The sequence below is a fragment of the Babylonia areolata genome, chromosome 15 (assembly GCF_041734735.1).
Source record: "Babylonia areolata isolate BAREFJ2019XMU chromosome 15, ASM4173473v1, whole genome shotgun sequence".
Taxonomy (NCBI): Eukaryota; Metazoa; Mollusca; class Gastropoda; order Neogastropoda; family Buccinidae; genus Babylonia; species Babylonia areolata.
The window spans coordinates 5788968-5811427 of NC_134890.1; the positions used below are offsets into that span (position 1 = coordinate 5788968).

The window sequence follows — 22460 nt, forward strand, 5'->3', positions numbered from 1 at the left end:
CCGAGCACAAAATCCAGCTCTTTAGTTGGCCGAGCAGCGTCTAGCGTCTTGGGTCAAAAATTTTTTAATGCCAGACTTTCCCACCGCACTCTGTACTGACCGGCACATTCGCCGCGGTATTTCTGGCCCCGCGCGCCAAACTGGGACACTGCCTTCTTTGTTTCACTCGGCCCCGCGGCCCCCACCCCACTTTTCCCACCTTTTCACAGCATCCACACATTTCCTGCAGTGATTACAGAAAGTTGAATTATTGCTATTCCTGGTTGTATTATTGGAGTGCAGTTTGATTTGATTTACACAATTTCATTATTTTATCAACATCATCGTTTCATCTTCTTTTTTTTTAATTTTAAAAATCTTCGTCTTTCTTGTGGAATGAAGGGCACGGCAGTGCCATAAGCCGACAGACACTCACCCCGCTCTCCATCCCCCTGCTGCTCACTCTCACCGTGCTACAGTGTGTTCATTTAAACGTTTGTTGTGCTGCCAAGAAAAATCGCACAACTAAAAAAGTAAGCTAATCTGCATGCAGGCATGCTATATGTTCTGTGTGTATTTACGATGTTATTGTGCTAAACGCCTGTTTTCTTAGAGAGGGATTTAAACTTAACGATTTTTGCGATCATGTTTCTGCTTATCCTTCTCTCTTTCTTCATTTATGTTTCAGCCGTTGCCGCAACAACCGCTATGTAAGAAAACATATTGTGTTTGGAGTCAATGGAAAGCTTATTTTGTGTTCTTTTTAGAAAACCACTTCTTTAGTCATTATTTCCGATCCATCCGAGGAGATGATGCGGGAAAGAAACAAAGCAGATTTACCGCCGAACAAGCGTACAGCGAGTGCTACTGGCGCGGCCTGTTTGTCAGCCGCGTTTATTCATATCCATGCCCTACTTCCTGGGTTCACGAACTTTCGCAGGGCCAACTAAAGTGCCAGCACTGAACACCCGTGTGCCCTGTCTTTTGCCCTTCCCTGCTCTGTCTTTTGCCCTGCCCTGTCTTTTGCCCTTCCCTGCTCTGTCTTTTGCCCTGCCCTGTCTTTTGCCCTTCCCTGCCCTGTCTTTTGCCCTGCCCTGTCTTTTGCCCTTCCCTGCCCTGTCTTTTGCCCTGCCCTGTCTTTTGCCCTTCCCTGCTCTGTCTTTTGCCCTGCTCTGTCTTTTGCCCTACCCTATTCTGTCTTTTGCCCTGCCCTGTCTTTTGCAATGCTGTCTTTTGCCCTTCCCTGCCCTGTCTTTTGCCCTGCTCTGTCTTTTGCCCTTCCCTGCCCTGTCTTTTGCCCTGCTCTGTCTTTTGCCCTGCCTTATTCTGTCTTCTGCCCTGCCTTTAAACATGCCCTGTCCTTTGCTCTGCTGTGTGTGGGGATCAGCTGGTCAGCATCTTCAGGGCCCTCACAGCAGGAATCACCTGGTCCATTCTTTCCACCACTGAAAGCATAGACACAACAGACATACACCTTTCCAAACTGTTAACATATTGGTAGTGATAAATGTGTCTAAGTTTTCATTCAGCTCTAGTGATGTGATGTACAGTGTGTAGAATGGAACTGTTGTGGTGATAATGTTCAACCCATTCAGTGCCAGAGAATTTTGTAGATATATATATTTTTTTAATTTTGAGGAATCGGGGGTAATAAATAAAAATTCTAGCACAAAACAATGGGAGATACAGAAAGAAAGTAAATGTTTTTGTAAAGGAAAATGAATCTGATTGTGAATCTGAGCTTATTTCATAATTCATTTGCAAATAACTATTCAGGCATTTCAAAGTGAAGATAACAATTTTTGTACAACAAAAAAGTCTATTTCCACCACCACAGAATGACACCCAAAATGAAAATAAACAACATACAACTGGGGAGATGACATGCTTGTTGTTAGTTTATACCCACATATAAAAATACAACAAGTTATAAGTCAATAACAATCACAACCCTTGCAGACAGTAAATAACTGTCCCAAAACTGACAAATGCGGGTTCAATCAATAAATATGGTACATCAGATACTCAGAAATTGTGCAGTCAAGCTTTGTGACTACAAAGAACGTTCCCACAGATGGGAACTCTTTGATGACACTCACTCAGACCATGCTGCATGTGGGCTTCTTCTGTGAATAGGACTGTCCTCTAGTCAGTGAAAAAGTGTGAAAACAAAAAATATGCATTTCCAGTCTTTTGCATTTTAAATGCTGGGTTTCATGGAAATTATGGTGTATTAGCTGTTGCCCAATCTGCAGCTGTATCAGTGAAAACAACAGCTCAAAGGTGTTGCCCAGTCCAAAGCCATGCCCCCCCTTCCATGCCCTCTGACTACCACACGACTTCTTGTCTTACATCACTCCTCTCCATCTCCTCTACTCCCTTCCTGCTATACACACACATACACTGTCCTCACTGCCAGTCAGTCAAAACAGCTGTCTGCTTTGATACAATGATTGAACAGCATTGAATGTTGTCAGTTTCATCAGTTTCTTGTCATCACCTTCAAGTTCTAACAAATCATCAGACAAGAGTTATCCATCTCCATCATTATATAGAATCATTTAAACACCAGCTGCCATGGTGAAGTGGTTAGCAGCGCAAACTAATGGCTGAGAGGACATGGATTCGAATCTCAGCAGAGGTGGGTTTTCCTACCCAGTGTTGAGTGTGCCATGGGCTTAAATGGGAAGACTAGGACCACACAGTAGAGTATCATCCACTTCACGGATGTGTCTTTGGAAGTGTTGCTCCATTTCCTGACCAACTCTGTAAGTGTGTGTATCTCATGGGCCTGGCTGAAGCCAGGATATCATTATGGCAGGAAGCGTAGAGTACAGCCTTGTCACATAGCAACAAACCTAAATGAACCTCCATAATAGCAGCAGCAATATCATCATCATCATCCTCCTCCTCTTTCTTCATCATCAATATAAAAAAGCCCCAAATTATGTGGCCTTTCATGCCCTGCTTCCATGGTGACCTCAGTTTCGATACCCCCTCACTTCTGCACTTGGGATGAGTCTTGTCTAGGTCTTCAGTGTCAGCGGATTCATGGGGTAGTGCTGTTGGAGGGACGTGGTGGCAGTCTCCACTCTGGGGGAAATGCTCATTCAGTCTGGCTCCACGACAAAGCCATTATTGTCATCAATAGGGGGCTTACTAGGTGGTGTCCAAAGTATGATAAATCAGAACAGGCACTACCAAACACCACCGAAGTGACTCAGCAGCAGTGCAGGGTCTCTGGTGTGTGGCCTCCTGGCGATCAAACATAGATGGTTCCCTGTAGGCTGCCGGCACTGGGACTGCGACAGATGAACCCGGGTATGGCTGTGTACTGGAGACTCGAAATGAGTGGCGTGGAAATAATGCCACTGAAATGGTGCAAATAATGGGGCAGCAAAGAAAAAAACACCCCAAAATCATATGAACAGCCTGCAAAGTCATGTAAGTTCACTGACTGAGACCACTGTCTCTGCTCATTTAACCAATTGAGTGCCAGATAATTTTGTAAAAAAAAGTGCTCTCCACTTGCCAGGGAATTTTGAGGATTGGGGTAATAATTTTTTTTTAAATTTAGTACAAAAACTATGGGAGATACAGAAAGACACTAAATGCTTTTGTGAAGGAAAACGAATGTAGATTCGGAACCTGGTCTTCCCCCCGATCAGTTTGATTGTAGATGGCTGTCCAGGCATTCAAAGTGAAAATGATCATTTTTGTGCAAAAAAAAAAAAGTCTATCTTCACCTCCACAGAATGGCACCCATAAAGTAAGCACACAAAATATAACTGGAAATAGCATACATACTGTTAGATTATACCTGCAGAGTAAATCAAAACCAGCTACAAGTTCATAAAAACAAATCACACCTCATGTGGAAATGTGAGTGAATCGCTGTCCTATAATGACCAATGTGTGTACAGTCAACATAAAATGCCAATCATGTTCTCAGACACTGAGCAGGCAAGCTTTTTGACAGCTTTGAGCTTTCCCCAGTTCGAGGGTGAAGTTCTTTGATGACATTCACTTCCTCCAAGTTGCAAGTGGGCCGATTAAAGTGTCTGCTGTGGATCTGGCTTGTCTCCTCTTCAAACAAGCTAACCATTTAATTCAGTGACAAAAAGCATTAAAAACCAAAAGCATGTGTTTCACATCCAGTACACATTCAAGCCCGCTTTTCGTGAAAATTGAGGAGCACTGGTGGCTGTCTATTTCCTGCAGTATGCATTGAAATGTGAGTACACTGGTGTCCAACAGCCACGCCCACTCCACACCCTCTGGCTGACATTCCACCAGTTGTCTTATATACTCCTCTCCTCCCCCTCTTCCAACGCTCACTGCACGTATTCTGTCAGTCATAGCCACTTGCTCAAAAACGCTGTATGATTGGATGGGCAACTGAATTACCATCAACTGGACTGTCAGATTCACCACCGCCATTGTCAATCACCTTCATGTTCAAACCAATCATCAGACAAGAGAAATACTTCTCCATCGCTGTTAGCCTGTAGCTGTCCATAATTAAAAGCACAACTTTCAAAATTGTGTAAATCTGCTGACTGGGACCACTTCCTTTACTAGCCAAAGTTTTCAACGACTTTTTTTTGGATATGATGCTACCCCCTTTCCATGTGTGTTCCACATGGTCTAGTTAGCACACCATTATTGAGTAGAATGGGGTCTTCTACCTGTTGCATGATAATTTAAATAGTATTTTTATAATCTAGATACATCAAACCTACCGTTCAGAGTCACTGAATCAAACTCCAATGAAGGAAAAATCGGAACATATGCAGGATGTCAGTGGACATCTTATAGGCACTATGGCAACACTTTTTGAAGGACGTCAGCTGACATCTTATATGCACTCAAATGGTTGAATAGTATTTTTATAGTGCAGACACGTCAAGCTGACCATTCAGAGTGTTTATATTCATTGAACTAAACTCTGATAAGAGAAAAATCAGAATAGATGCAGGACTTTAGAGGACATCTTATAGGCACCATGGCAACAGTTTGTGCAGGACATAAGCTAAATCTTATGGGCACTGAATGGGTTAAGATAACCTTCAATGCAACAGCAACAAAACACACACCCACGTGATGCACTCATACCCACCAGTCATTGAGAAACTTGCTATGTGCACACAGATTTCACACACACAAACAGCTGAGAACATACCACTGATCTTCTTGGGTGACAGAAAAGTGTGTGTGTGTGTGTGTGTGTGTGTGTGTGTGTGCGTGCACATGTGTGTGCATTTGTGTGTGTATGCACATGCGTGTGCATTTGTGTGTGTGTGTGTGTGTGTGTGTGTGTGTGCGCACGTGTGTGCATTTGTGTGTGTGTGTGTGCACATGTATGTGCACATGTGTGTGCGTTTATATGTGTGTGTGTGTGTGTGTTTGTGTGTTCCAATATGCAAATATGTGCATGCATGTCTGTGCACAAATGTGTGTTGACCTGCATGGATATTTGCATATTTAAGTATGAATTTGTGTGCTTATCCGAGTTACACAAGTGTGTATTACTCAACCTCTTCACTGTGCTGGAAGTGCCAATAAAATCTTCAGTTATTTCAAAATAGTCTGAACAAGCCAGCTGGTTTCACTTCAGGCCTTGCCAGCTGTTTTCATCCCCTCTCCCACAGTTCTTCTCCACGCACAAAGTCTGGTCTGCCTCTCTTTTCCCTGCTGGTGCCCATCTGAGGGCAGTATAAGAATGTCTGGTTTTATTCATCCTCAAGACCTGGCCCAGCCACTTCCAGTATCACAGTTTCACCTCATCCATGATTTTGCTATGTCTGTGCATCTGCTTACGTCTATTCAGGTGCATGCTGTTCCCAGTGATTTTTACGGATTAGACAGTGACACCATCCTTTGAATCTTCTGATTTGTAGATTTTCAGTTATAAGTGTGTGTATTTGACAGTTATTATGTACCTTTGTGCAGCTCTCCTCTTCAGTATCTGTGACGTGTGACATGTGTGTTCTTTCTCCAACATTATGTGTGACGTGTGACATGTGTGTTCTTTCTCCAACAGTATGTGTGACGTGTGACATGTGTGTTCTTTCTCCAACAGTATGTGTGACGTGTGACAAGTGTGTTCTTTCTCCAACAGTATGTGTGACGTGTGACAAGTGTGTTCTTTCTCCAACAGTATGTGTAACATGTGTGTTCTTTCTCCAACAGTATGTGTGATGTGTGACATGTGTGTTCTTTCTCCAACAGTATGTGTGACATGTGACAAGTGTGTTCTTTCTCCAACAGTATGTGTGATGTGTGTTCTTTCTCCAACAGTATGTGTGACATGTGACAAGTGTGTTCTTTCTCCAACAGTATGTGTGACGTGTGACATGTGTGTTCTTTCTCCAACAGTATGTGTGACATGTGTGTTCTTTCTCCAACAGTATCTGTGACGTGTGACGTGTGTTCTTTCTCCAACAGTATGTGTGACGTGTGACATGTGTGTTCTTTCTCCAACAGTATGTGTGACGTGTGACATGTGTGTTCTTTCTCCAACAGTATTTGTGACATGTGTGTTCTTTCTCCCACAGTATATGTGATGTGTAACATGTGTGTTCTTTCTCCAACAGTATGTGTGACGTGTGACATGTGTGTTCTTTCTCCAACAGTATCTGTGATGTGTAACATGTGTGTTCTTTCTCCAACAGTATCTGTGATGTGTGACATGTGTGTTCTTTCTCCCACAGTATGTGTGACATGTGACGTGTGTTTTCTCCAACAGTATCTGTGATGTGTAACATGTGTGTTCTTTCTCCAACAGTATCTGTGATGTGTGACATGTGTGTTCTTTCTCCCACAGTATGTGTGACATGTGACGTGTGTTCTTTCTCCAACAGTATGTGTGATGTGTGACATGTGTGTTCTTTATGTGATGTGTGACATGTGTGTTCTTTCTCCCACAGTATGTGTGATATGTGACACGTGTGTTCTTACTCCAACAGTATGTGTGACATGTGACATGTGTGTTCTTTCTCCAACAGTATGTGTGATGTGTGACATGTGTGTTCTTTCTCCAACAGTATGTGTGACATGTGACATGTGTGTTCTTTCTCCAACAGTATATGTGATGTGTGACATGTGTGTTCTTTCTCCCACAGTATGTGTGATGTGTGACATGTGTGTTCTTTCTCCAACAGTATGTGTGATGTGTGAGGTGTGTGTTCTTTCTCCAACAGTATGTGTGATGTGTGACATGTGTTCTTTCTCCAACAGTATGTGTGATGTGTAACATGTGTGTTCTTTCTCCAACAGTATGTGTGATGTGTGACATGTGTTCTTTCTCCAACAGTATGTGTGATGTGTAACATGTGTGTTCTTTCTCCCACAGTATGTGTGATGTGTGACGTGTTCTTTCTCCAACAGTATGTGTGACATGTGACATATGTGTTCTTTCTCCAACAGTGTGACGTGTGACATGTGTGTTCTTTCTCCAACAGTATGTGTGACATGTGACATGTGTGTTCTTTCTCCAACAGTATATGTGATGTGTAACATGTGTGTTTTCTCCAACAGTATATGTGATGTGTAACATGTGTGTTCTTTCTCCAACAGTATGTGTGATGTGTGACATGTGTGTTCTTTCTCCAACAGTATGTGTGATGTGTGACATGTGTGTTCTTTCTCCAACAGTATGTGTGACGTGTGACATGTGTGTTCTTTCTCCAACAGTATGTGTGACATGTGACATGTGTGTTCTTTCTCCAACAGTATATGTGATGTGTAACATGTGTGTTTTCTCCAACAGTATATGTGACTCAAAAAGAGCGTACGCAACTGTCAAAAACTTGACAACAACCAAGCAAGGACGAGTCAGCACCATCCAGGACAAATCAGGGAAATGCCTCATTGAAGAAAAAGACATCCTACAGCGCTGGACTGAATATTGCTCCGAGTTGTACAACCATGACACCCAAGGTGACACTTCAGTTCTGAACTGTCCCCCATCAACCAACAACGACAGCCAGCCAATTCTTCGGGAAGAAGTAGAGGCAGCAGTGAAGACACTGAAAGCAGGGAAGTCAGCTGGCGTCGACAACATTCCTGCCGAACTGATTCAAGCTGGAGGCGAAGCGGTGATTGATGCCCTCACCACCATCTGTAATAAGATCCTGCAGACGGGAGAGTGGCCAACCACCTGGACACAATCATTGGTCATCACAATCCCCAAGAAGGGCAATCTACAACAGTGCAAAAACTACCGCACTATCAGCCTAATCAGCCACCCCAGCAAGGTCATGCTAAAGGTCCTTCTCAACCGACTGAAGCCGCGAGCAGAAATGATCATCGCCGAAGAGCAGGCCGGGTTCAGAGCAGGGAGAAGCACAACAGAACAAATCTTCAACCTGCGCTTGCTGTGCGAGAAATATCTCCAGCACCAAAGAGACCTCTACCATGTCTTCATTGACTTCAAGAAGGCGTTTGACAGGGTATGGCACGCTGCCTTATGGGCCACCATGCACAAATTCAACATCAGTGAAGACATCATCCAAGCCATACAGAACCTATACGAAAGAGCAACCAGTGCAGTCCTCTTCAATGGTAGCACGGGTAACTGGTTTAGAACCACGGTCGGAGTCAGACAGGGCTGTCTACTCTCTCCCACTCTCTTCAACCTCTTTCTTGAAAGGATCATGACTGACGCCCTGGAAGATCATGTGGGAACTGTCAGCATTGGAGGCAGAGTCATCACCAACCTGCGCTTTGCCGATGACATTGATGGCCTGGCAGGAGAAGAGAAAGAACTCAAAGAACTCGTGCACAAACTTGACAAGACATCATCAGCCTACGGCATGGAGATCAGTGCCGAGAAGACCAAGGTTATGACCAACAACAGCCAAGGCGTAACGTCCAACTTGCACGTAAACGGTGAAAAACTGGAAGAAGTCTCCTCCTTCAAATACTTGGGTGCCATTGTGTCAGACGAGGGTTCGAAACCAGAGGTCCTGTCCAGAATCACGCAGACTACTGCCGCACTGAGTCGATTGAAGACTATATGGAAGGACAAAAAGATCTCCCTCTCGTCCAAAATCAGACTAATGCGCTCCCTCATCTTCTCAATATTTCTATACGCTTGCGAATCCTGGACCCTCACTGCAGAACTCCAGAGAAGAATCCAGGCCCTGGAAATGAGATGCTTCCGCAAGATCCTGAACATTACATACAAAGACCACATCACAAATGAGGAAGTGAAAAGAAGAGTCCAAAACACCATTGGCCCATTCAAAGACCTGCTAACCACAGTGAAGGAACGCAAGCTCCGCTGGTATGGACACGTCACACAATCAGACGGCCTAGCCAAGACCATCCTGCAGGGTACCGTACAAGGAAGGAGGAAGAGAGGCAGACAGAGAAAGCGGTGGGAGGACAACATCAAAGAGTGGACGGGCCTGCCATTTGCCACAACTCAAAGGGCCGCTGAGGACCGAGGCAGGTGGCGCGAGCTGACCAGGCAGTCATCCATGGTGCCCCAACGACCCACCCACGGGTCAAGGGATAGATGAGATGAGATGAGATATGTGATGTGTAACATGTGTGTTCTTTCTCCAACAGTATGTGTGATGTGTGACATGTGTGTTCTTTCTCCAACAGTATGTGTGACACTGACATGTGTGTTCTTTCTCCAACAGTATGTGCGATGTGTAACATGTGTGTTCTTTCTCCAACAGTATATGTGATGTGTAACATGTGTGTTCTTTCTCCAACAGTATGTGTGATGTGTGACATGTGTGTTCTTTCTCCAACAGTATGTGTGATGTGTGAGGTGTGTTCTTTCTCCAACAGTATGTGTGACATGTGTGTTCTTTCTCCAACAGTATGTGTGACGTGTGTGTTCTTTCTCCAACAGTATGTGTGACATGTGACATGTGTGTTTTCTCCAACAGTATATGTGATGTGTAACATGTGTTCTTTCTCCAACAGTATGTGTGATGTGTGACATGTGTGTTCTTTCTCCAACAGCATGTGTGATGTGTGACATGTGTGTTCTTTCTCCAACAGTATGTGTGATGTGTAACATGTGTGTTCTTTCTCCAACAGTATGTGTGATGTGTAACATGTGTGTTCTTTCTCCAACAGTATATGTGATGTGTAACATGTGTGTTCCTTCCCCAACAGTATGTGTGACATGTGACATGTGTGTTCTTTCTCCAACAGCATGTGTGATGTGTGACATGTGTGTTCTTTCTCCAACATTATATGTGTGACATTGACATGTGTGTTCTTTCTCCAACAGTATATGTGATGTGTAACATGTGTGTTCCTTCCCCAACAGTATGTGTGATGTGTGACATGTGTGTTCTTTCTCCAACAGTACGTGTGACATGTGACAAGTGTGTTCTTTCTCCAAGAGTATTTGTAATATGTGATGTGGTGCTTTTTCTCCAGCTGAACACACTCACCCAGAATCTCCATCAGCTTGCACATGATCTCTTTGAAAGCAGGGAAGAACTCGTTGTGTTCATCCAGCCTCTTTATAACACTGTAACCAAATAAAATCAATGATTTATTATGTAACCACATAAAAACACGTGTTAGAATTTAACTCTTCAAAAACACTCATTAATCTATAACCACAAAAAAATATTACATTGTAACCAAACAAAAACACTGATTAAACTGTAACTGCATAAAAACTTTCAATAACCTTTAACCGCACAAAAATACTCATTACGATTTAACCATACAAAAACGCCCATTAAACTGAAACCATACAAAAATACTCATTAAACTGTCATCACACAAAAATATACATTACACTGTAACCATAAAAAAAAATTCTTTAAAATTTAACCACACAAAAATACTTATTGCACTGTAACCATCCACTCCCCTACCACACCCCACACACCCCACCACCCAAAAAACAAACAAATCTGTTCACTTTTTTTTCCACTTTCATTGAAACATACACTTATACTTGACAGAAAAAGGTATTACACTATACACAAAACAGACAAATAATCAAATAAATAAAGGCTATAAATACCCCCCTCTCACCAGAAAAAAACACAACAATAAACACAAAAACAACAGAACATGGCTGCCTAGATGGTAGGGTAAAAATAATTGTATACATAAAAGCCCTCTCACAGATACAAGTCAACATAAGCACCGCAGAAAACAACAACCGAAAATGCCAAAAATAAGATAAAATTTAATAAAACATGAAAAAAGAGGGAAAAAAGCAATAAGGCCAATGTTGATAAAGAAGAAACACTGGATGAGGGGAGTTCAGCACAGACAATGGCTGAACCAGCCCCAAAAGCCTGCCTGTCTCAGATCTGTTCTCTACAACTCCTTTGCAGGACATGATGTATGAAAGATAAAAGATACAGGATAGAATTCTGTGCTACATGTCACAAACTCAACTGCTGGATACATCAACCTCTACAAATACCTCCTTTTGTTTCTTAATCAACCTCTACAAATACCTCCTCTTGTTTCTTGAATGTCTAATCATTCAATCATGCTTGTGAGCCATAGCCCATCAAGTCTGTGCTAACTTGTATTACTGGATTGTTGTGTTGTGTTGTGTTTTATCTAACTGTATTGTGTCAAGTTGCACTGTATTGTACTGTACTGTACTGTACTGCACTGTATTGTATTGTATTGTATTATCTACTCTTTGTCATAACTGATTTCCGTGTGAAATTCAGGTCATTCTCCCCAGGGACAGCACATCACTACAGTGCAGCACCACCCTTTGTTCTCTGTCTTTTTTCTGCCTGCAAGTGTATCTGTTTCCTTATCAAAATGGAGTTTTCTACAGAATTTAACAGCGATTTTACTGGTGAACAAAGGGACAAAACTTGCCATTTTCAACAAAATCACAGATAAAATTTAATGACAGCCAGTCATAAAATCATATCCACCAGGTTAACACACTCAAGTCAAAACCTGGATTCACCTTGCCAAGTCATCTGTTTCAAACAGCTGCTGCAGTTGTCGTGAGGTGGTGGAGTTGTGGGCCTGACACAGCCGTCCTACAGCGTCCACAACAGATGCGGAGTTGCAGTCATCAGCTGCCACCAATCAGTCAACCAATCAGTCAGCAAAGCCTGCGGGGTTAAGTGTGATGATGATGATGATGATGATGATGATGATAATGATGCTGCTGCTGTTCTGTTTTCTGCCTGGTTCACAAACAGAACCGAGTGTGTAACATATGTATCTTGAAAGCACACATGCACTCATCTGAACACGAGGGCACATATCTGCACACACACACACACATACACACACACACACACATAAACTAGTCAAACTGTTTTCATGACAAATAAATATGATTCTGATTCTGATTCACACACACACACACACAAACACACACACACACACACAGACCACAAACATACAAGACTAAAACTGAAGAATGTGTTTCTGTTGCTCTGCAGGCATTCATTCGTACAACATACCTATATAGACAAGCTTACCTAATCCCAGAAGATTTCTCAGTGTGTTCAGAACGTTCTGTGCTTCCCCAAATCGTCGATAGATGTCCGTCATGGCTGTCAGCATGCCTGACACTGCTGGTACATCAAATAAGGTCTGGAAATGTTGCACCATGCTTTCTAATGTGGACCGTGATATGTGCTCATAGCCCTCCTGTAAACAGTGCACAAACATGCACCAATTTTATTGTCAATTTACAGGACATCAATAGGAAAAAGAGAACCAGAAGTCCAAGAGAGATACTGACTGATTGATATGGATACATCGCCTGTCCTCAGTCAAAGACCAAGCTCTAAGCACTGATAAACATGGGAGTCATTTGAACAAGCTGCCTACCTGGGTACAGCACTGAAAGCTGCCTCTAGGCACACATCATTCATTTCCCGTGTCATTAAGTCAGGCTACACACACACACACACACATGTGTAAAAGAGTGGATTTTACAACAAAACTTGCCAGAAAACAGTTGAAAAAGAAGTGCAGGAGCATGGTTATACCTGGGAAAGCTGCCAAAGACAGCAAAGTTAGGCAACAGTGGACATCTCTGGTGGTGGTCATAAGCCACAGGGCTTGAAGGGGATTAAGATAAGTAAGCCAGATGTATCACTATCTCTCTACTGTGTTTAATCCTTTTCATATGATACCCCACAGATCCAAATTCAACACCCCACCCCCCAAAATACTGAGTGACCAAACAAATGAGAGAAAAGGGAGAGAGAAACAGAGAGACAGTGTCAGTTCACCTGCTTGCATTCTGTAACTTTTTCAGTTAGTTTCCTTGGTACAACAGCAAACTGGGGGTGTCATTTCGCATAAAACTTATCCAGTGTAGTAGTGCACCAGTTCCAAGGTCAATTAACTCTCTCCATACGAACGGCGAAAGAGAAGACGTTAACAGCGTCTCACCCCAATTACCACCATCAAAATATTGCAAGTGGAAGGCTCTTATACTGAAAGAGGTGAATGTTGACAAAGAATACCACAAATCTGACGACGGAAGCTAAAGGTTGGGTCATTGAGACACCCACTGGACATCCGAGGGGTCTGTGTAGAGGAGAAGAGAGGACTGGCCGTACTGAGTGAGTTAAATGATTTCAAGCAAAGAGCCCAAAAGATATAAGCATACACCTGCTTAAAATATTATATCATAAATTGTTACAGACACATACAGGCACACATGCCAACTATAATATGCTCATTTCAAAATATATAATCATGTTCACTAAAAAGTATTACACACACACACACACACACACACACACTTTCTTTTTCCACACCTTAGTGACGGCAGTGGTTTCTTCATCAGCCAGACTATCAATGATTTCCGTCATGTCAGCCATGGAGTGGGTGGGAGTGAAGTGGATGCGTGCACGCGGCGTCAGCTGCTCCAACAGACGGTTCAGTGACTCCTGCAGCTCCTGCAAGTCAGCAGGGAATAGGTAGGTCGTCTGAAGGAATCACCACGGCAGGGTCTGACTGGTAGTGGGTTCAATTCTGATCTACAGACCTCAACTTCTGGGACCAGCTGATGCTCATACATATCATCAAAAGAAGAGCTGACTGGTACTACATGTCTTTCTAAATGCATTTCTCAAGATTTTATCTATTTCTATATTTAATTAATTCTTTTGCACCTTTTGGGTGTGGAGGATACAAGTAGAACACATACACACCACACACACACACCATTCCACCAGACATCTCACCTCATTCCATCAGACACCCCCCATTCCATCAGACACCCTGCATTCTACACAACCCCCATTCCATCAGACACCCCCCATTCCATCAGACACCCTGCATTCTACACAACCCCCATTCCATCAGACACCCTGCATTCTACACAACCTCCATTCCATCAGACACCCCCCATTCCATCAGACACCCTGCATTCTACACAACCTCCATTCCATCGACACCCCCCATTCCATCAGACACCCTGCATTCTACACAACCCCAATTCCAACAGACCCCCCCCCCCATTCCATCAGACACCCTGCATTCTACACAACCCCCATTCCATCAGACCCCCCCCCCCCCCACCATTCCATCAGACACCCTGCATTCTACACAACCCCAATTCCAACAGACACCCCCCATTCCATCAGACACCCTGCATTCTACACAACCCCAATTCCAACAGACACCCCCCATTCCATCAGACACCCTGCATTCTACACAGACACTCCCCCCCCCCCCAATCCATCAGACACCCTGCATTCTACACAACCCCAATTCCAACAGACACCCCCCATTCCATCAGACACTCTGCATTCTACACCCCCCCCCCCCCCCCATTCCATCAGAAACTTCCATTCCATCAGACACTTCCATTCCATCAGACACCCCGCATTCTACACCCCCCCCCCCCCCATTCCATCAGACAACCCCCATTCTACACACCCTCCATTCCATCAGACACTTCCATTCCATCAGACACCCCGCATTCTACACACACCCCCCATTCCATCAGACACCCCCATTCTACACACCCCCCCCCCCCCAATTCCATCAGACACCCCCCATTCCATCAGACACCGCCCCATTCCATCAGACACTTCCATTCCATCAGACACCCCCCCATTCCATCAGACACTTCCATTCCAACCATTCCATCAGACACTTCCATTCCATCAGACACTTCCATTCCAACCATTCCATCAGACACTTCCATTCCATCAGACACTTCCATTCCATCAGACACCCCGCATTCTACACCCCCCCCCCCCCCCCATTCCATCAGACACCCCCCAATCTACACACCCTCCATTCAATCAGACACGCCCCATTCTACACCCCCCCCCCCCATTCCATCAGACACCCCGCATTCTACACCCCCCCGCCCATTCCATCAGACACCCCCATTCTACACCCCCCCCCCCCAATTCCATCAGACACCCCTCCATTCCATCAGACACCCCCCATTCCATCAGACACTTCCATTCCATCAGACACCCCCCATTCCATCAGACACCCCCCCATTCCATCAGACACTTCCATTCCATTAGACACTTCCATTCCATCAGACACCCCCCCCCCATTCCATCAGACACTTCCATTCCATCAGACACCCCCCCATTCCATCAGACACTTCCATTCCATCAGACACCCCCCCCCCATTCCATCAGACACTTCCATTCCATCAGACACCCCCCATTCCATCAGACACCCCCCATTCCAGCTGACACCCCGATCATACGTTGGCTGACACCCCGATCATACGTTGGCTGACACCCCTACCATACGTTGGCTGACATACGTTGGATGACACCCCTACCATACGCTGACTGACATACGTTGGCTGACACCCCCATCATACGTTGGCTGACACCCCTACCATACGTTGGCTGACATATGTTGGTTGACACCCCTACCATACGTTGGCTGACATACATTGGATGACACCCCTACCATACGCTGACTGACATACGCTGGCTGACATCCCTACCATACGCTGACTGACATACGTTGGCTGACACCCCTACCATACGTTGACTGACATACGTTGGCTGACACCCCTACCATACGTTGACTGACATACGTTGGCTGACACCCCCACCATACGTTGGCTGACACCCCTACCATACGTTGGCTGACACCCCCATAATACGCTGGCTGACACCCCCATCATACGTTGGCTGACACCCCTACCATACGCTGGCTGACACCCCCATCATACGCTGGCTGACACCCCTACCATACGCTGGCTGACACCCCCATCATACGCTGGCTGACACCCCTACCATACGCTGGCTGACACCCCTACCATACGCTGGCTGACACCCCGACCATACGCTGGCTGACACCCCCATCATACGTTGGCTGACACGCCCATCATACGCTGGCTGACACCCCTACCATACGCTGGCTGACACCCCCATCATACGTTGGCTGACACCCCTACCATACGCTGGCTGACACCCCCATCATATGTTGGCTGACACCCCCATCATACGCTGGCTGACACCCCTACCATACGCTGGCTGACACCCCCATCATACGTTGGCTGACACCCCCATCATACGCTGGCTGACACCCCCATCATACGTTGGCTGACACCCCTACCATACGCTGGCTGACACCCCGACCATACGCTGGCTGACACCCCCATCATACGTTGGCTGACACGCCCATCATACGCTGGCTGACACCCCTACCATACGCTGGCTGACACCCCCATCATACGCTGGCTGACACCCCTACCATACGCTGGCTGACACCCCTACCATATGCTGGCTGACACCCCCATCATACGTTGGCTGACACCCCTACCATACGCTGGCTGACACCCCCATCATACGTTGGCTGACACCCCCATCATACGCTGGCTGACACCCCCACCTTACGCTGGCTGACACCCCTATCATATGTTTGGCAGACAACCCCACCAACCCACCAGCACAGTAGAACCCACCTGCAGTTGGACCATGTCCAAGCGCCAGTTCTCCACAATCTCCAGGCTCTGCCGAATGCTGCCTTCGCTCAGGGCTTCATTGTCCCCTCTCCCCCCACTGCCATGGTGACAGTGACGGGTGGCCCGTGATGGGTTCTGCATGCGTGTCACGATTTGCTGAAGGTTGTAGCAAAACTGTTGACAGAGAGAAGCATTGCTGTGAGGCATGTCATTTGGCTTGTTCTGAAGTGCTGCTGTGGACATTTATTTAGTGCTGCTTAGGACATCATTTATAAAGTGCTGCTTAGGACATCATTTATAAAGTGCTGCTTAGGACATCATTTATAAAGTGCTGCTTAGGACACCATTTAGCTTGTTCTATAGTGCTGTTTAGGTCATCACTTCACTTGTTCAAGAGTTCTCCATAAAATGAATAATTACCAGGTATTCAATTATCATTATCAAGGTGGTTTTCATCATAGTGATTATAAGATGATCTTTTTTTTTTTTTCTTCATGTTGTTAATGGATTCCCTGTGAAAGAAAATTAAACTAACACAAACACTGGTTTATATATATCTCATCTTTTACACATTTCAATGAGGACATCCAACCAATATTGAATATATACATGGTTGCAAAGACATGCATACATGTACACACACACATACATATACCAGACCTGCCAATCCTATTTGTCAGCAGCACACCAACATATTTTAAGAAAAAGACACAAATATGTGCCCATAATGAAAGGACCATTTATCATATGTTCTGTTGTTAATCCAATAGACTCATTTTGCTGTTGCCTTTGTCTTTGTTCTCGCACAGCTGTATTGTCTGGCGGTGTTGATCAGAAAATTTTGCCGATAAACCATCCAGAATGATCTGCTGCACTGAGTGGTATTGAGCTCCAGCAGGAACAAAGCAAACCATGGTTCAGCATGGACTGCATAGAGCTCTTAAAAAATATTTGGCGACTGGAAAATTTAGCAACACTTGCTATTGCATCACTACTAATTCCACAATGGCACTTAGACTTCCGTTCGATGTGTCCTGAACAATTTTGAAATGTAAACACTTACTGAGCAAGACAATTCTGGGTCAACCATGCTTTGCTTGTCTGTGAGTGTTGGTCTTTGAACTGATATGGGGGAGATGGGATGGGGGGGGGGGGGGAAGAAGAAAGAAGGGGGGGAAGAAGAAAGAACAGTTCTCTTCATCTCACAAAACCAATTTCTACACAAGCATAACAGCATAGCAAAATGCACTCAACCGCAGCAAGTTCTGCTGAAAACACATCAGTTGGCAGGTATGTGCACACACACACACACACACACACACACACACACACACACACACACACACACACAGAGCACCAACCAAGCACCCCATGTGTGTCCACCCACCTCTTGGTACTGGCCGGCCATTTCCAGTCGTCGGGAGAGTTCTCTGATCTCTGGCAACACATTCTCCACGTCATCCACACCTAGCTCTGAGCACAGCTCCTGGTCATCATCATCATTACAATCATCATCATCAGTGCTCATTATTATCACCCATAAGTGGCAACATTATCTTCATCATATCACTTTAGTCATCACTGTCATTATTATCAACATGACTGTCATCGTCATCACAATATGATTTAAGTCCTTAAAATAATATGCCACAATAAGCAATAATAATAATAACAGATGATACCTGCATGGCACAAACTCCCCATATAATGGGCTCTAAGTGCCGTACATGAAACAACACATATACAATAGTGTATACCTCTGCACATGAAAAAACAACACATCTATGTGCATCTATACACAAAACAATATTACTAATTGCAGGTGTGCACAATCTCACACACACACACACACACACACAACAAAAATACCCTACACATGCACACACATGCTCATGCACACACTCACACACCTGCACACACACAACCCTCCACCCACAGACAGACATACACACTACATGATGACTTCAGCAGAGGGCAAAGTGCAGTGGGTAGGAGGAGGAAGAATGCAGACAATTAGCTATGCTTCATCAAACCCAAAGGCCGCTCTGAATGGATGGGTTTTCAAGTTTGTTTTTCAATACCATCACTAACATTGTAAGTCATCATCAAAAGTCATCAACATTGGTAATATATTCTTCATCAGTCATTTATCATCAGCATCATCAAGTCAACATTATCATCTTTCAATAAGCTATGATTATTTGCTCTATAAGAATGTCAACATCTGTTTCTTTTCCTGCCTTTATTGTGGTTGGGGATGCCACAGTTCAGTTCTCTAAATCAGCAAGGAACCTTGGAGTCATTCTAGACTTATATATATATATATATATATATATATATATATATATATATATATATATATATATATATATATATATATGTTACGTAACCTCAGTAGGCATGCTCAGGTAGTCAATCTGATACGCACAGTCAATTGTGAACTTCATGGGATTACCGGTAGCTCCATCCCTCAGCACCTTTCTGTTCAAACTACAAAACTCTTATTTCTGCTTTTGTGCTGTCATGCATTTACTACTGTAATTCTCTTCTCACAGGCTGTCCACAGAAGAAATCTTCTTCAGCAAATTCAAAAACTTCAAAACAATGCTGCCCGACTGACTCTCCGAGTCCCACATACTGATCACATTTCTCCCCACCTCCGTACTCTCCACAGGCTCCTCACTGAAGTAAGAATTAAATACAAAGTTGCATATCTCTGCTATTCTGCTTTCGACTCCACAGGACCTATTTATCTTTCTAACCTTATCAGTGCTTACACTCCCGCAAGAACTCTACGCTCTTCCTCTGACTGTTACCTTCTGAAACTTCGTGTCAACACAAGAACCTATGGTGAATGTTCTTTCCTCTTTGCAACTCCTCATATCTGGAACAACCTTTGTCATCATATCTGTGCATCTGATTCTATCTCTGCCTTTTGCTCTTCACTAAAAAATCATCTTTTCAAAACCTATCTTTAAGCACTCTCAGCTTCTTTCTTCTCCAACACCATCCTTGTTAGCTCACTTTGGATGTATGACAAATGAAAGAGAGGGCGTGGGGGGTAAGGGGTGTGTGGGAGGGAGGGGTTTTGCGAAAGAATGGTTATGAATGATTCATATAATTTGTAACTTTTTCTTTCACGTAAAGCACCCTGAACTCTTAGAGAGGAAACGGTGCTGTATAAATGCACATTATTATTATTATCTTTATTATTTTCATCATAATCGTCATCATCATATTTTTCCAAATCAATATCTCTTGATCCTAACAAGCAGACATGTATACCATGATACCACAAATAAAAGCATGCACACACACACACACACACACACACACACACACACACACACACACACACACACACACATTCAACCTACCCTCAAGTAGCGCTGACAGATGTCAACAGGAAGATACTCCAGGTTCTCTAGGTTAGTGCTGTATTTGCGTTTGGCACGGAAAGGATCTCTGGCATTTTTCTCTCCAGGTATACTGCAACATCACCAAACGAACACATCACACACACATACATTATGATCTAACACACATCACACACCCCTATACAATACTTACATATCACAAAGCACACAGATCTCTACAATACAAAATATCACACATCTCACACACCAAAACAATACTTATATATCACAAAACACACACACCTATACAATACTTATATATCACAAAACACACACACCTATACAATACTTATATATCACAAAACACACACACCTATACAATACTTATATATCGCAAAACACACACACACCTATACAATACTTATATATCACAAAACACACAGATCTCTACAATACAAAATATCACACATCTCACACTCCTATACATTATGAATATATATATATATATAATGCATCTGACATATCATGAATGTCACACATTACACACACCTTCACATATTGAAATATCACACAGAATATATACTGATAACAGAGGGCTGTTCAATAAGTGGAGAAATGTGGCTTTCTGAGAACGTCTACTGGAAAGCAGGCTAGTCCAGTTTCTCAGATACCCCCCCCCCCCCCCCCTCAGCCCTGATGCACTGGGTCATCCTCTAAAACTATTTGTCAAAGACACCCAACCATGCTGACTGGGATACAGTGGACATAACACCCTCAAAGTGAGCTTGGACATTTTCAGAGGTCTGGAACTTCTTTCTCTACAACTGCTTCTTTATGAAAGGGAAAAGAAACCAGTCACAGAGAGCCAGGTCTAAGGCGGATGAGTGACCAGCTTTACGTTGTTTTCAGCCAGAAAGGCCACAGCTGCTGCAGCAGTATGAGTGCTGGCATTGTCAACGTGGAGCAGTAGGCTGTGGGTACCCTTGTACGGGACAGCACTTTCACCATTCATCAAAGACCTTGGGTAAGCAATAGTTGATGTAGTTGGGGGTCACTGAATTCCATCCTTTGAGAGATACCATGGCAACATGGCCACATTTGGAGAAGAAACTCGCCATCATTTGTTTGAAAGCACTCCTAGATCTCTTGAACTTCACATGTAGGTCCTCCTCATCTGGGAAGACCCACACAGCCAACTGTTGCTTGGTTTCCAGATCGTATTAAAAGACCTACATTTCATCACCAGTCAGGATTTCCCAGACACAATTTAAATGTCCTCCACTGAAATTCCTCAGCATATTGGTACATCATTCTACTTTTACCCTCTTGACTTTTTCAGTTAAGTTGTAAGGGACCCAACAGATGCAACGTTTGCTGATGCCAAGCTGATTGTGCAGAACTGTACTCAGGCTTCCCAATGAAATGTCCAGTTCTTGTAGTTATCTCCTGGGGTGTCATTCTGGCAATGTCCTTGATTAATGCCTTCACCATGGTTACACTGTCCTCAGTAACCACTGTAACTGTTACCATGGTTACATTGTCCTCAGTAACCACTGTAACTGTTACCATGGTTACACTGTTCTCAGTAACCACTGTAACGGTTACCATGGTTATATTGTCCTCAGTAACCACTGTAACTGTTACCATGGTTATACTGTCCTCAGTAACCTCTGTAACTGTTACATCTTCAACTGTCAGCTGAAGATCTTTGTACCACCTGAAAACTCTGGACATGGAAGGAGACTGTTTCCCTAAACACAACAGACAAAACTCGAAAGGCATTCTTCCAGAGACACGGCTTTTCAAAAAAACAGAATTATCAAACAAAAATCATGTCTGCTCAGTTCAATATCAGCTTGAGAAGTGCAGTCACTCTGGCCATACATTTTGCCTTACTGTTCAAAATTCAACGGCTGGATGATCTTGAAAATATGTGTGAATGCTGTGATGAAGGTGGCAATTATTATCATTATCATGAACATTTATGCCTGACCTTGAAAATAAGCCCTAGGCATTTACAAATAGAAGACATGCGTAAATATCAAAAAGGAAAAATTGAACACAAGATACCAAACATTATCAAAAATTATTCAAGCCCCCCTCCACCCTCCCCCCCCACCCCCACACACATCCACTATACACACAAGCACACACACACGCACATGTCATAGCACACAATCATAAATAGTACACAATCAAAAATACAACAAACAAAATCTGAAACTATCAAAACT

The 22460-nt window shown here is 43.9% G+C and overlaps 1 protein-coding gene across 2 annotated transcripts in view; it reads right to left on the reverse strand.

Moving 5' to 3' along the window:
- Positions 1-1144: 1144 nt before the first annotated feature.
- The window catches only part of LOC143290152 (centrosomal protein of 70 kDa-like), a 56032-nt gene continuing 34716 nt past the window's right edge, over positions 1145-22460 (reverse strand). For both annotated transcript variants that reach the window (XM_076599456.1, XM_076599454.1), the window contains 8 exons: positions 20248-20359; positions 18258-18356; positions 16871-17044; positions 13734-13874; positions 12438-12609; positions 11912-12026; positions 10404-10483; positions 1145-1424 (listed from right to left, as the gene is read on the reverse strand). In XM_076599456.1, the coding sequence (XP_076455571.1) occupies positions 1363-1424; positions 10404-10483; positions 11912-12026; positions 12438-12609; positions 13734-13874; positions 16871-17044; positions 18258-18356; positions 20248-20359 (955 nt within the window). In that variant the 3' untranslated portion in view covers positions 1145-1362. The remainder of the gene's footprint in view (positions 1425-10403; positions 10484-11911; positions 12027-12437; positions 12610-13733; positions 13875-16870; positions 17045-18257; positions 18357-20247; positions 20360-22460) is intronic.